This window comes from Anoplolepis gracilipes, chromosome 1, assembly GCF_047496725.1.
Source record: "Anoplolepis gracilipes chromosome 1, ASM4749672v1, whole genome shotgun sequence".
NCBI lineage: Eukaryota > Metazoa > Arthropoda > Insecta > Hymenoptera > Formicidae > Anoplolepis > Anoplolepis gracilipes.
In genome coordinates, this window is record NC_132970.1 from 16,666,158 (window position 1) to 16,681,523 (window position 15,366).

The 15,366-nt window shown below is 35.4% G+C and overlaps 2 protein-coding genes across 6 annotated transcripts in view; one reads left to right on the top strand and one right to left on the bottom strand.

Annotated features, from left to right (window-relative positions):
* Mura (ring finger protein murashka) overlaps positions 1-4,255 on the top strand; it is a 47,257-nt gene extending 43,002 nt beyond the window's left edge. For all 5 annotated transcript variants that reach the window (XM_072894890.1, XM_072894900.1, XM_072894880.1 and 2 more), the window contains exons 6-10: positions 49-651; positions 1,156-1,356; positions 1,526-1,812; positions 1,901-2,204; positions 2,306-4,255. In XM_072894890.1, coding sequence (XP_072750991.1) covers positions 49-651; positions 1,156-1,356; positions 1,526-1,812; positions 1,901-2,204; positions 2,306-2,380 — 1,470 coding nt within the window. In that variant the 3' untranslated portion in view covers positions 2,381-4,255. The remainder of the gene's footprint in view (positions 1-48; positions 652-1,155; positions 1,357-1,525; positions 1,813-1,900; positions 2,205-2,305) is intronic.
* An 8,295-nt stretch (positions 4,256-12,550) lies between these two features.
* On the bottom strand, positions 12,551-14,958 carry LOC140667172 (uncharacterized). Its single transcript, XM_072894930.1, has 5 exons — positions 14,891-14,958; positions 14,040-14,337; positions 13,483-13,916; positions 13,251-13,391; positions 12,551-13,030 (listed from the first exon to the last, which is right to left on the bottom strand). Exons 2-5 carry the CDS (start codon positions 14,264-14,266, stop codon positions 12,870-12,872), a joined length of 963 nt encoding a protein of 320 aa, XP_072751031.1. The 5' UTR covers positions 14,267-14,337; positions 14,891-14,958; the 3' UTR covers positions 12,551-12,869.
* Between the last annotated feature and the right edge of the window lie 408 nt (positions 14,959-15,366).

The window sequence follows — 15,366 nt, forward strand, 5'->3', positions numbered from 1 at the left end:
TGTTACTCGGAGTGGATAGTGAAATATAAACAATTTTATATTTTTTAGAGCGAATCGCCGTCGAGGAAACGTCGTCGAATATCCCGCAATGGCGCCGTGTCGGGGATAGAGGTCCGAGAAACGACGCCACCGGCTCCGACGCCGCCCCTGCACACAACCCCACCGCCTTGGGAATTTGGGGGCGCACCCCAACGGCGCTCCCCGCGCAATCACATGTCCACCCGCGGCAGTCCGACAGTTAGGAACCGTTATCAGCGGTACACGGACTCGTTCGGTCTCTCCTATCCGTTCCTACCGGGTCACAATCCCCATCAGAGTATCCATAATTCCCACCATGGCCTCCACAATTCGCATCACAACATCCACAGCTCCCATCCGCACGGTCTGCATAATTCGCACCATAATATCCACAATCCGCATCAGACGCATCCTCATCCGCATCCAACGGCAGGCGGCACGGGACATCATCCCGCTCAAGGTGCGAACGCTCCCGTGGTCGTTGACGTGGGTCAGGTCGGCGTGTCTGGCTTGCCGGTTGCCGTTGGCGGGGAGCCCTTGTGGCATCCGCAAGCGCCGAGCTACAGGATTCCATGTCAGCTTCACAGCCTTTACACACCTCACGGAACGCATCCGTTCGGACACTCGTGCCAGGTAAATTCTCGAATGAATAAGTAAGCTACCTTTTTTTAGATGTACGGTACGGGTGCAAATCTAATTCGAGTTTATTTTAAAATTGAATATTTCGTTGCATTCAACGTATCAAGTGACATTGTGTCAATTTAATAATAGAGCATTTTTAAAGTTAGCATATTTTTTTAAATATATTGATAATAACTTATATTAATATCAAGATTAATTGAAGGCAGTTTTTTTGAAAGGTTACTTATTTATCTTTTTAATAGCATAAGTAGACTAGTAGTTATGTTGTTTTCTTGTATGATGTGACTGTCCATATTCTTTTTTCTTTAATCTAAGGTTCTTTACTTTATGATAGAATAATCTAATTACTATATCAGGGCTACACATCGCAGTGTTATCTAAAAAAAAAAAGACAAAAAAAAATCAAAAGTTGTTTTTCTGAATTCTTACAAAATACACACACACACACACACACACACACACATATATATATATATGTACATTGTTCATTCATAGGTGACGCACCATCACAGTCACTATTCCGCTGCTCATCCAACGCATCCGGGTCACGGTCTGGTCGGTTCCTTAGTAGGTGCCGCTTCCAGAGGATATCCAACACCGGCTGGCGGTCCTGTAGCAGCACTGCATCACACACATGCGCCTCCACCACCCGTCCATACTACCGATTATACAGCACATCATCAACTATCTCAGCAGGTAAATTTGATGGACACTTGGAAAAACTATTGAACTTAATTTGAACTGGTTTGCGCTCAGTTTAGTCATATTATGTCTATAATTTCTCATTTAATCTCTCTGTAGGACGTAAAAGAAATTTTCTATTTTTACCTAACTGCTAATTGTTGTTTTTCGCGTTTGTTTTTAGAGAGAAGTTGAGCTTGAATTGATAGAGTCTCATCATCATCATAGAGTGGGCGCTGCGGCTGGTGCGCCGCTACCGTTACCGCACTCATATTCTCCACCAGCCCTTACGCAGGTAACAACACCACCGCCTATATTCCTATCCGAGACGCGAAACAGTCAATTGGAGATGATGCAGAACAGAACTCGGCGAGTGACGTCCAACGTTTTGCGACGACCGAGATTCAGCAGATGGAGGGGTACAACTCCATTACCACCCATGACGTATCCGGGATATCTACTACATTTTCTGTACGTAATGTATATTGTGTAATTGTCGTAATACTTACTACGCGCAACAAGCCGCATAGTTTTAATAATTACATTGTTTATTCCGTAGAGCGATGTTCAGCAATCCACCGTTGTCCCCGTACAATCAGGCTGAATTGTCCTCGCCTGACTCCGTGACGGAGAATTACGAGGCGTTGTTGTCTTTAGCCGAGAGATTGGGCGAGGCTAAGCCGCGCGGCCTGACCCGCGCAGAGGTCGAACAATTGCCGTCTTATAAATTCAACGCGGAGACACACCAGGGCGACCAGACCAATTGCGTCGTTTGTATGTGCGATTTCGAAGCTCTCCAATCGCTACGTGTCCTACCGTGTTCTCACGAATTTCATTCCAAGTGCATTGACAAATGGCTTAAGGTAAGAATCATGTCATTTCTTGAAATTTAAATTTACTCTGAATGTATCTTTGTGTTGCAATTTACGCAACATTGCAAACAACGATATTATTTGTTTTACAGTCTAACCGAACATGTCCGATTTGTCGCGGTGACGCCGGAGAGTATTTCGGAAATAGCAGCGGCAATAGTGACTGACGCCAAGCTGACGATGTACACTAGCGCGAAGCGTCCCAGCCATCGAGGACACTATCACTACCACACATAATGGAGATCCCGGTCGTTGCGCTGCTGCTATTTCACGCGAATCTCTGCCGTTAAAAGCATTTCTGTCGCTTTCTTGAACCGAAAGACGAATCGCCGATACAACATGTTCACACGATTCATTGACGATGAAACATTTTTTTCGACCGTTGAGAATGACGATTCTATAACCGGCTGAATCACAAGTGAGAATTGTTTCGGTGTACAAGATCTCGTCGAGCGAAAATATATCAAGATTGAGAAACGGTGTAACGTTTTTCCTGCTTTGGAAGAAATGTAGCGAGACGCAATAAAAGCAATTTAGCAAAACGACGAAATAGTCAAAAGACATTAGGGATACGACGTTCCGTTAAGTTACGACGCGCATTTCCTATCAAAAAGAAAGCAAATCACGAGTCGGAGATATTAATTTGTTTTTGTTTATAATGCTTTAATTAATATTTTAACGCTCATTAATTATTTGTATTGTGCTATTCTGCATTATCGGATTTATGTACATAAAAATAACTGTATACACAGATATCGCAACTTTCCATTAACGTTCCATTTTTTATAGTTTATCTTTCAGTCTTAGTGATTCTATGTACATATGAATATATATATTTGCATAAATACCCTTATACATATATGTGTGCGCGTACAAAGCAAGCGGTAGTTTTGTTTGGACTTAACCAAATGTAGAACACGAATTCTTTTGCAATAAAAAAAAAAGTGTTTATCGTCAGAGAGATAAGGGAAAAAAATTGTAACTTCCTACTGTTATATAAGCTCTTGTGTCTTTGTAGTAGACCAGCTAATTATTTTATTATATTATAGAAATGTATATGTAAGTAAATTAAAATTACTTGGCACCTTAAGTGCGCAGTAGGTAGAAATTGTTGGATTTATTGCACCGGGATGCCACATAACTATTTTATAAAATATCTATAGGTTCGTGTTTAATTCGATATTTATTTCTCTCTCTTGCGGCAATTAATTAATTATCTATTATCTTTTCTAAGTACGCTCTAAAATATGAGGAACGATTGTCATGTTGTTTTGCACATTTTGTAAAATCTGATTTAAGCGTTATGTTTAAATACGTGTGAATTTTGATGAAAAAATTATTTTATAATCGCGAGAGAGACCCGGCACGCATAATAGCCAAGTGCACACGAAAAAAAAAAAGATAAACGAAAGAAAAAAAAAGAGAACCTAAGAATATCGCTTCTGTTTCCTGCGTATCTACCTCTGATAGAAGAAACAAGACGATTCATATTTTTTTATATACACACATCTCATAAACAATAAACATACCTATGATAAGTGAAGGCAAGAGCGACCGGCTAAAAAAAAGGAGATTTCAATGTTTTGAAACATTCGAGAAGGAAACATTAATGATTAGAAGCATTAAAAAAAAATAACAAACGCTCGCTGAATTCAAAGTGCTATGCGGATATACATATATAAACTTTATCGAATGTACAGTTGAAAGATTCGTTACATTAAATCTTTCTAATTAGGATTGAATGTACACAAGTTTCTCGGAACCTTTTGTAGAAGCGGTTACAATGTAGATCGAATTTTGCCACGAACAAGTTGTGTGCTTTTAGTTAATTATATAACGCTTCCTCGTTTCTACATATGCTTTTACGCCAATGTGAGAAAATTGAGATTTGTTTATATTCTTGTTATTTTTAAGATGTTTCGTGTATACTGTTAGTTAGCGAATGTTATTGGCAAGATATGAATTGTTGAAAGCAGTTTCTTATATTTCAAAATTAATAAAATTACGGGGTATGTAATCTACCATTTTGATTGATTTAATAATGTGTTTACATTATTTTTCATACGCTCTCCTTTTTCTCGCTAACACAAACAATCTTACGTATCGATTTTTCACGATAATCAAAGAGATTTGCATATATGATTGTGACTGTGAACTCGATAGTCATTTTCAGATATGAATTTATCGACGAATGTGGCTTGCGTACGCGAGATTACGCATATGCAAAGCAACAATTACAGGCTATAGTGAAAGACAATTGGCGAGAAATTTGATTCGATGTGTCTGTATATACGTGTGCGTATGTGTGCGTGTATGCGAAGAAAAAATGCGTTTGCCTCTGTACACACATTTTTTTTTCCTTCAGATACACTAATATTTAATATGAAAAATATTCTATGGTGTCTACATGCATAAGATGGATAGATCCATAGAATATACAATTATATATATGTCGCATTTTGTAAATTAAGCTTCAATTAATTGCAATATCGATTGTTTTATAAAAGAGTGCTACTTATTATAAAAAAATTGTGCATTATTACTTGGTGCATCAAGTTCTCTGTTGCAATTCTCTTTCGCGTTAATAGTCTTGTTTAAGCACGAAAGGATTGACGCACCATTGTGAGAATATGTGGAAAAAAATTCGCCCGCGATAGTTGATTCATCGGAATCGTTGCCTTCTAAAAGACGTTTCCCGATGGAACGCGTGGCAGTGCATGCGTGTGACAAGTGCGAATGTAATCGAAACTCCCTTATTCCAAGCAGAAATTTCAAAACATACACACGGAGAGCCTGACGTCTTCAGGTCACGCTTCCTCTTTCTCTGAATCTGTATCCTTCCACTTTTTCAATTGCGTGCCTTTCTGTACACCGATGAAATATCAAGAGAGAGAGAGAGAGAGAGGGAAAGAGAGAGAAAGACGTGAGCATGTGTTTAAGGAAGTGCGAGCGTGTAACGCCCACCGGTGTTGGAGCATTGAAATTTACATTTTTATATCCAGCAAAACGTTTAAGAATACCGAGGTATTATCATTGAGATACACCGAGGTGTGTCTGATGTTTCACGAACATGTTGATATTTCCCTCCGACAACGTCTGAAATTTCTATTCGCACTCTTATTCGGCGTCGTGTTTAACGCCAAATGTAATCATCTAAACACTGGGCGTCTTATCCACATTTAATGCACAGAATAATTATTCGTCCTCGAACTCGTAGGATGACAACAGTTACATTTTAGCGTTAAAAAATGACACGAAAGGGATAAGATGTCCAATTGCGACTCAATATTAATATTTTAAAATGATGCAACAAGATATCTGTTATTTCTCTTCGGCTCTTTAAGTATATCTTTTTCTACGCTGATTTTTTAAAGAGAAATTTTTTTCTCCGTATTTTCGCAAGTCGACACGTGATAATAAATTTTATTTACGCAGGAACTTATCAATATTAACATTTTCGATCCGAATATTGATGAATCTTTAATTGATTTGATATGTCGATGACGTTAAGCGAGAATTAATCTTTTCGAGGATCGACAATTATTTTTTAACTTACATATGTATTTAAACGTTCAAAGAAAGAAAGAGAGAGAGAGAGAGAGAGAGAAAATGCTGATATAATAAAATATTATAAAATAATGTCCATGCGATGTATCAATTGTTATCACGCATTGTTTAAAATTCTCGTCAATCTTATCACGTATTGATACATAGTCTTTGAAGGTTTATCGTTACTCATCTTTGGAGAGTTTTCATTAAATACTCGTCTGTGAGAAATCGCATATACGTAACAAACTATACTTTTAATAATGCCATACGGGTCTTGTTGTCACACATACAGCTACCTTACAGAAATATCAAAAGTCTTGCAAAGACGACCGAGCGAGCAGGCACCGTTGATCCTTCCTAGATGCATAAGAAGACATATCATATTTTCATTGTGCACTCCTAAGACGCGCTGTCTCGCGTACTCTCTCTTTCTGTCGTAACGCAATGGTAGTAGGAGAGAAAAGCGAAGCGAGAAATGTCAGAGACGACTCATATTTAATTAGCTTAAGCTTGTACCAACAAAAACACGAGAAGGAACGAGCGCTCGATGGGCAGAAGGTCAAATTTGTCGATTACATACCGTGAAAAAATAATTAGTTAATTGAAATCTCGTTTTTTTTTTTATTATTATGTGAGACTATTCTATCATTAACATTTGTATATGCGAAATTTTCATCTTCCGATCTATTTATTCGAATGATGAAATATGACGACAAAGATAGCACGTTTAGTGTAAAAAAAAAAAATAGATATCTAGAAAACTAGATTCATATATGAATCATTCATATATGAATCTTTTCACGAGTCACGAGAATAAAAGGCCATAGTTAATTGATAAAAAAAATTAATGAAATTTTTTTAACTACAGTAACCCTCTGCCCATTTAACGTGTTCCTTAATTTTAGATTAAGATAGTATAATTTATCAGTAACATTTATCTCTTAAGCATACTCTTAATGACTATTGTATCTCAGTCGCAGCGAAAAACGCGGTCGATTTCTAGAACAAAATTCTGACGAAATAAACGAAATTGGTTATACACAATTGAATTTTATTTTGAAGTTTGAGAAAAGCGTTTTATTCGCAGTTTACATATATATTAATATTATTTTAATTATTTAAAAAGTAAAACACACCGGCGGAATAAGAAGGCTCTTTGTCCTCCTTGTGCGAGAAATGTTCGAGAAATCGATCGTTAATCAGTACCAAAAGTAATTGTTCCGTATACTTAGCAGAAACCGCGAATTGTTTTTAAATATAATGATAAACCTGTGTATATGTGTGTGTGTGTGTGTGCAAATTTTACGGAGGAGGCACGCATTACACAGTAATTACACAAACAGTCAGCTGTACAATACAAGAACTTTTTTTCATGCAACAAGTTGCGAATAATTTAAATTCTGAAATAATCTAGAGAATTGATTATTAGGGGTGTACATTAATTCCCTGAGAAAAAATAATTTACAGAAAACACACAGGTGTCTGCACAGGTGAGCTTTTCTTCTTCTTTCGAGAAAAATTAACCACCTCTTATCGCTTTTACAAATAAACGTGTCATCTTTAATCGGTGCCTGAAAGAGACCACGCTCTGTACTTGCATCTTACACGAAATACAGCAATACAATTTTTTCCTCAATCTCTGCTTGTGCGAATCGTGTAAAATATTTGTTACACATAGATTTTTGGTAGTGCATATATAACGAGAAAGAAAGGAGATGGACTCGCGAGCGAATATGTTTTTTCCGCATACGATCACTGTAATAACGCTAATGTCAATCTTGACAAGGTCAACGGCGAAAAGCTCACCATCCTTTCAACGATAATCATATCAAGTGACCTGACGATAGAGGCTTATTTTTCATATTTCCGAAATACAAGGATCGAGTCGCAGCGAGTTTTTAAAAAATGCAGAAACATCCAATCAAACACCGCTCGTAGAAGTAGAAGACACACACAGTCACTCTATATTTCAAGTAGAGTTCAATACTTCGGAATTCGCTTATTTCTCAATCACGGAATATAAAAAGAAAAATACATGTTTCCAAACTATTATACCTTCCTAAAAAAAAAAAAAAAAAAAATCACAGATTCTTCGATGTGAAATATATTGAATTATTTCAGATTTATTATAAAAAACTGAAAGATTTTTAATTAAACTTCAACAATACATGAATTATTTTTCAATTAATGTCTCCATATAGCCATGAAAATTTATTTATAAATATGACGTTCAACAATCAAAATATATAATGTTGCAAATTGAAAATTTTTACCAATAATAGTAATATATAAAACTTAACAAGTTTCAACTGAAAAGAGTCTAAAAGAATTCTTCCAAGAATCTGTCGATGAAAGAAAGTCGGCGATAGTTTTGGAATACATTCTGTAAAGAAAAAATTTGTTACATATCCCAAGAAAATAAACATGCTCTATATTATTTAATGTTATATAATTTTTAGTATTACGAACTGTCAACATTTTTATGAAAAAAAAAAATGATTTAAGATTTTATAAATATGTAAGAGCGATATATTTCTTATCGTTGCGTCCCTTTTCTATCATTATATATTCCAAGTGTGAATAGAAACTTTCGAAAAACAATGTTGTGTAGAGGTATAACATTTTGAGAATTCGAGTAAGAGCTTCAATTTTATTGTGCGACTCATTGTCAATGATAGATATTGTTAATATCGTTTTAGCGGGAACACAGGATGATTGTGTAAAGTTACGTAGAAAATTGCGTAGATACCGAATGAATTGTTTTTTTCGCAATTACGATTGCGAGATTATTAAGATCGGCAGGGAGTTGTGTCGTTAATTTTATTATTTACCTAACCAATCGCACAATAATCATCGCTGTTACTGCTGTATTAGTTATATATTTAATTTGTCGATTAGTTGTTGTTATTAGAATTGTATTTCTGCTATTACTATTATTATTATTATTATTATTGATATCGATTATAGTTATGATTATTATTTGCATTATTAATTCATTTATTGTATTAATTGTTAAATTGTATCCGCCCCAGCAAAAAAAAAAGGAGAGAATAGGCTTTACTCGTCAGTCTGTGTTTTCAGTGTTTGGAATGTGTATTGCGACGCAAGTCGCGACAGAAAACTCGAAAGCGCCGCAAGAAACAGGCTACTGTACAGACGCAAACACATAACGATGCCAAACATTCTATATTACTAGCATTACATTATTATTATTATTATTATTATTATTATTATTATTATTATTATTACTCTATTATTAATATTATTATTATTAATATCTCTATGTGATTATATACACCACTATTATTCTTATTAAAAGGATTATACATTTTTTTCATATGAAAGTAACATTGGTTATCATTTTTATTTTTGACTTGTTCCAGGCCGATTTTTATTAATATATTAGGTTTTTTCCTTAAAAAATAACTTTAAATATATCGTGTGTATGTGTGTGTGACTTTTATTTTGTTTTAGAAGTATGTACTTCTAAAACAAAATGGATTAAGCAAATTTAATTCCGAATTCCCTTATTATTATTATATTTTACCGACAATATTTTTGTCTCTTGGAGATGCTTTCGATTCTTTCGCGAATATTACCCTTTTAATCTGAAAAAATATAAACTGTATCATGGTAACTTCAAACAAAACTGTAAATTAAATTAATTTGGTCAGTCTAGGTTCTCGCCGCTTCTAAAGAAGAATGATGAGGGAGAAGGTGAAGGGGAGGGCGAATTGGCATGCGAAAGCAACAGGAATGAAAGCGAAAGAAAGGGAACGGAGAAAGCGTAAAATGTGGCAGGGGAGGTTGATTCGTTCGCGAATGTGCTTGGTGAGAGAGGGAGACGAGCGAGGGGGAGAAAGGAAAGGAGAGAGAAGCAAGAGAGAAATACTCAGTCTGCGTGTTGGACAATTTAAGATGGATATGCTCATATCTCACGGGGTAGGGCGGCGACGCGCACAGCTTCGTTCCCTTTAAAGAGATACGCTCTCCGATAGCTCGGCTTTAACGAAAAGCCCCAGGCACGTAGAATTTATGGAGGGTTGAGCCACACAGGCTTTGAAGTATCGAGAGCTTCGCCCCTCGGGCTTTTCTCCCCTTCGTCGGCGCGCCTCTTCCCTTTTCTCTCTCTCATTTTCCTCTCCGCCCTTCGCTCTCTTTTCCACCTCCTCATCTTCTTTCTCTTTTCTCTGCATTTATTTAAAAAATCGTTATTTCTCTTTTTCTCTGCCCTTTCTCTTTTTCTATTGTGTTTTTTTTCCACGATTCTGCTATTAATTCTATTGCTAAAATCGAATGTGCCTTTTAAATTTTGTTTCCTTTTTTTTCTAGTTTATCGGATTTATTTAGAATCATATATATAAAATCGTATAGTTTTTTTCTATATGTATTGTATATTGTAAAATACGTAATTTCTCGCAAGTTTCTCCTCGTGATATTTATTTTTTTTGTCACAATTATTGTCAAAAATGTGTGAAAAATATTTTCTTTCTTTTTTTCAATCTTTTTCATTATGTACGCATTTTTCTTCTTCAACGATTATACATTCAATCTATCTGTTTTCCCACCGCGCTCAATTGCAGCTTCGATTTTTTCACTTTATATAAATCTGTACTTTTTCTATATGTAGCATTTGAGAAAGCGTGGTTTTACTTTACAACATCAACACAATAAATAGCCACAAAAAAGAAGAGAGAAGGAAAAAAGAGAGAGGAAGGCTATTGGAGCTTCCTCAAAATCAATTCGCTCTACGGGATTAAAGTGCCTCAGGATTGCATCGTATGGGCGGAGGCGACGCAATCACGAGACACCCCTGTAAAAGAACGATAAATTCTAAAAAAGACGATTGAAATTTACGTTTCAAACCTATAAGGCTTTAATCTTCGTAATCACAAATGAGTTTAAAAACTTTTGAATTCTTTTCTTTTTTCGTGTGCCATTCTTGTTAAAAAAAATGTTATTATCGACTTGAAACTCCAATTGATATTTACAAATATATAATGTAAATTAATTAATTCTCATCATCCACTCGTAGTCAATTTATCGAAATAATATTATAATATGGAAAGGAATAGTTTATTCCTCCGATAAAAATATGAATAATCATCTACTTATTTATTGTTACGATTACTTAATTAATCTTTTTCATTAAATAACATCAAAGACAATACCATGCGTGATAGTTTGTCGGGAGCCTAACAAAAATCAATATCGTCGAGACAAGGTAGTTTATTCATCCTTCCATTTGCTATTGTTGCGTATATATATAAATATATACATACTACTCGAATTAAATCTTTGATCTTCCCCGCCAGCCTAATCACGATAAAAATTCCGTAAGAGGTCAAACACGAAAGATTTATTTATTCTGGTACACACGTATAGTTATAAATATATACGCACACACGCACACACGTTAGAATCTAACAAGATTTTTGTACTTTATATGCATTCGAAGATGAAAGTCGGAGAAAGATTTAAAGATGTACATACACATACGCAAATAATACATATGCATAATATATTCAAAACATTACGAATACACTATGCGATATTTTTCTAGTACATCGTTGTGGTGTTACATCAAATTAAAAGATTTACTTGAAATTTAAATTAATTTTAAATTTTAAATTTCAATTTCTTTTAAATTACCAGAACATAATTGAGAGAAATCTAAGATATCTAGAGAGTCATAAGAGATCTTTTTGAACGAGATCTCGTAGATGTAATATTTTTTTTCTGTCGTATGTAACATAAAATCAATTTAATGTTGGAGCCGAAATTGCACACTTAATGACGTCGATCGACTTGGATTAATTGCAATGGACAAAAAAAAGCTACTATCGCCGCCGTTAATATACATTTACATTATCTTCACAAATCACGCTGCTTTATTGCCTTCCCCTCTACGAAAAAAAAAAAAAAAAAAAAAAAACGATCAGCGAGGAATTATATGACGGAAAACAAGCCTAGGCTGTAAGTTACGTGTACATGTGTATACCAGAATACAATGTATAAAAAGCAATATTTACCGCACACATACATACATATATACATACAGACACATATATATATATGTATGTATGTATATATATATATATATATATATATATATATATATATATATACATGATTATCACGTACACACTTATACACATATACGTAAATAATTATACACCCACCCTGCTCCCGATTGTCGGAAATTTGCCATTTTTCGATTGTAAATTACACTAGGTAGGATGTGCGCTTTGTAAGGATGCGAGTATTTGTCCATATTGTATATATAACGTGTGATGTAACGAGTGGTACGAACGAGAAACAGCTAAGACATTGTTTAGAAGAAGAGTTGTTGTCTAAGGAAAATAATGTGTCTTATATATGTATGGCAAATAGACGATGAGAAGCTCTCACGATATTTCTCGTACTATAAAATTAATGATTTACGATGTAATAGGTGTGTTCTTCTCGCAGTAGAGGGACTGAAGGTATAATAGTTTGATAATTACTTGAGAGAGTGAGAGAGAAAGAGAGAGAATGAAAGAGTGAGAGAGAGAGAGAGAGAGAGAGAGAGAGAGAGAGAGAGAGAGAGAGAGAGAGAGAGAGAGAGAGAAATACAGTTACAAAGTCACGAGATCTGCTTTGTCTTGTTATAATCAAATACTTTGTATTATGTAGCACAGGTTGTCATTAAACGTGTGAACAAACCTATATCATTAAAATCACTTCAATCAAATTGACATATATTAATCAAAATGTGTTACGTCATATATTGCACTCTTGCATGTCCTTGTACATACTCGTTATATTGAAATAGGGAAAAGTTGACATTATGGAATTTTCATTAACGATGTGAAAATTTTCTCAAGTTCTCTTTCGCGAAAATATTTTATACGGGAAGAATAAGCGTTTTATATAATATTTCTCGCAACTTTGTAATTATAAATATCTCGACAATTAACCCTCGAACAAAACTTGCGAATAAAAGTGAAAAAGAGACAAGATTATTGCAAATACTTTTTAATTTGCTACGTTAAAAATACTTGGAATTGGGCGAAACAAGCTACAAGAGTTGTGTCTCGTGAATGATTTTTCCAGATTTCTCGCAGATCACTGATGTGCCGCAATCGTTTTTCTGCCACTCATCTTTAATTGATTTATGTTCCCTTTTTTATCGTTAAATGCATTCTCCTGCGTTTCGTCGGAATCGATCTCCACGATCGATTGCCACGGAATTGGATTTACATACGTTGGCTTCGCTTTCTGATGGGCTAGAAAATAACAGGTCGGGTTATTGCAGAGAACAAAATGTATTTTATTCGACAAAGTCCCAGAGCAATATAAATATATATGTATATACTCATCTCTTTTTTACGTAATGGAAAATCGAAATTAATATCTATATATATATATATATATATATATATATATATATATATATATATGTATAATTTATATTGTTTCTCTTTCACTATTATTTAACAAACATACGAAGCAATCCTTGAGTAGCGGGTTTGGGTTTATTCCTCGAGTTTTCTCTCCATTTCTCGTAAGCTTTCGAACTCAGCTCCAGCCGCCTCTCGCGTTCCTCGGCCATTTTCCTCTGTCTCATCTCCTGTTCCTTATGCCGGGCTACAAAACAAGGCAATCAACCCTTATCGCGCGTTCGAAGACTCAAACGAGTTGAAGTTTTCGTAAGTTACGCGAGAATTTATCGCCATACTCTTTTGCTCCTCCTTCTTCTTCTGAATCCACTGACGAAGGTACAGGGTCTTCGCGACGGCTGCCTTATCCTCGATCTCCTTCAGACGTCTCTGCAATTCCAATTCGTTCTCGAGGATAGCTTTCCTCTCGAGCTCCTGCTGCCTTTTCCTTTCTACCCACTTGAGAAAGTTTTCCTTTTCCAGCCGCGCTCTCGCCTCCTTTTCTCGTGCCATCCTCTCTTCTTCCTCTTGTCGCTTCTTCGCCGCGCGTTCCTCCTCCTCTTTCTTACGTTGCGTGGCCTCGTCCTTTCTACGGATCCATTCCGAATGACCGATCCTCTTGCCGAGATCGGCACTGTTCGATGCCCGATAATCGCTGATGCTTGGACCGGGCGAGAGCGACGTCATGGAAATTCGCACAACTTGACGATTGTCCGGGCGATTTTCCCGATATCTGTGACACATTATAATTTTTTTTATATAAATATTATATTTAAATATTATAATATTAAATTTTTTTTCGTCTCGATGAGATTCTTAATATAAAAATCGTGCAATATAATAACGAAAGACAAACTTGTCTCGTTTTGTCGTTTCATTTTGACCGACGTTTGTTGAAACGCTGCCGATCTTGCATCGTCGTTCCATTTGCACGGTTCTCTCGGATGATTGATCCATGGTGAACGATTCGGAAAACAATGTGCTATCCGATAAGGATGACGAGTAACATCTGTAGGTGTTCCGTCCTGTGCCGTCCTGTACCGGATGTTTAGTTGCATGATTGACGTTTGTTGCATCCTTCATGGACGGTAGATCGATCGTCGAAGGCTCGGAATCGTCATGATTCGCGTCGATTACGTATCCGTTACAATATCCTGTAAAGAAATAAATTTTGCAAACTGTTAATAGAAAACTTCATACACGGTTGCGTTCATAAAATTGTTAATTTCTATAAAAAATATATATACATCTAGAATATATATTTTATTAACTATAAATTGTCCTGAAAAATGCATTTTAAATTTTAAGTCATATTTAAATTTTACGATTGTGCTATTTTCTTTTTCCTTTTTTGTTATTATCTTTATTTAATTCAATTAGAAATTAGTTTTATTTAATTTTTTCTTAATTTTCAAGTTTTATATATGAGAAAAATTGGATAATAAAAATAAATAAAAATAAATAAAAATTACTCGGAAAATATGTGTAAGAATATTTTTTTGGACTTTTTTTGCATATTTCTAAATTCAATGAATAACACAATGTTAATATTGAATTAAAGAAAAAAATATAATCTAGAAAGTTTTAAATTATTTTTTATTGCTAATTATGCATACTGGATATGTAAAATATGATGAAAGGGAATTTCCTTCGATATACTTTAATCTATTTATGTTTTTACAATTATATATATATCTTCCTGCTCACGATCATTTCCGGATGTGTGAATCTGCGCCACATCGTCGTGCTCCTCTTCGCTGACAGACTCCGTGTAAATGGCAGGGTTGATGTACCGAATCTCGGGACCGGAAGTTGACTTTTTCGTTACATCTTCGCGGGTTCCATCGTAATCTACGCGATCGACAAGAGCAATCCTTTGGTCGGATTCATTAGAATCAGATTCCGTTTTCCAACTGTCAATGTCACTGTCATTGACCATTGTTGTACGCTTTTTCACCGTAACTGATTGATATTGACAATCAGTTATTGCGTTCGACATGACGCATAATCATTGCTGTTTCGTCGCACGATTTGTTAATGTAAATATTCTTACAAAAGTGTTATTGCATACAAATAATCATTTACGTACGACAATCCATCCATGATGAATCCGATGCTGTACTTTTTGAATAACAATAGCGAATCCTTTAAGGGGCGTGTTGAGTGTGTGCGTTGTGTGTGTG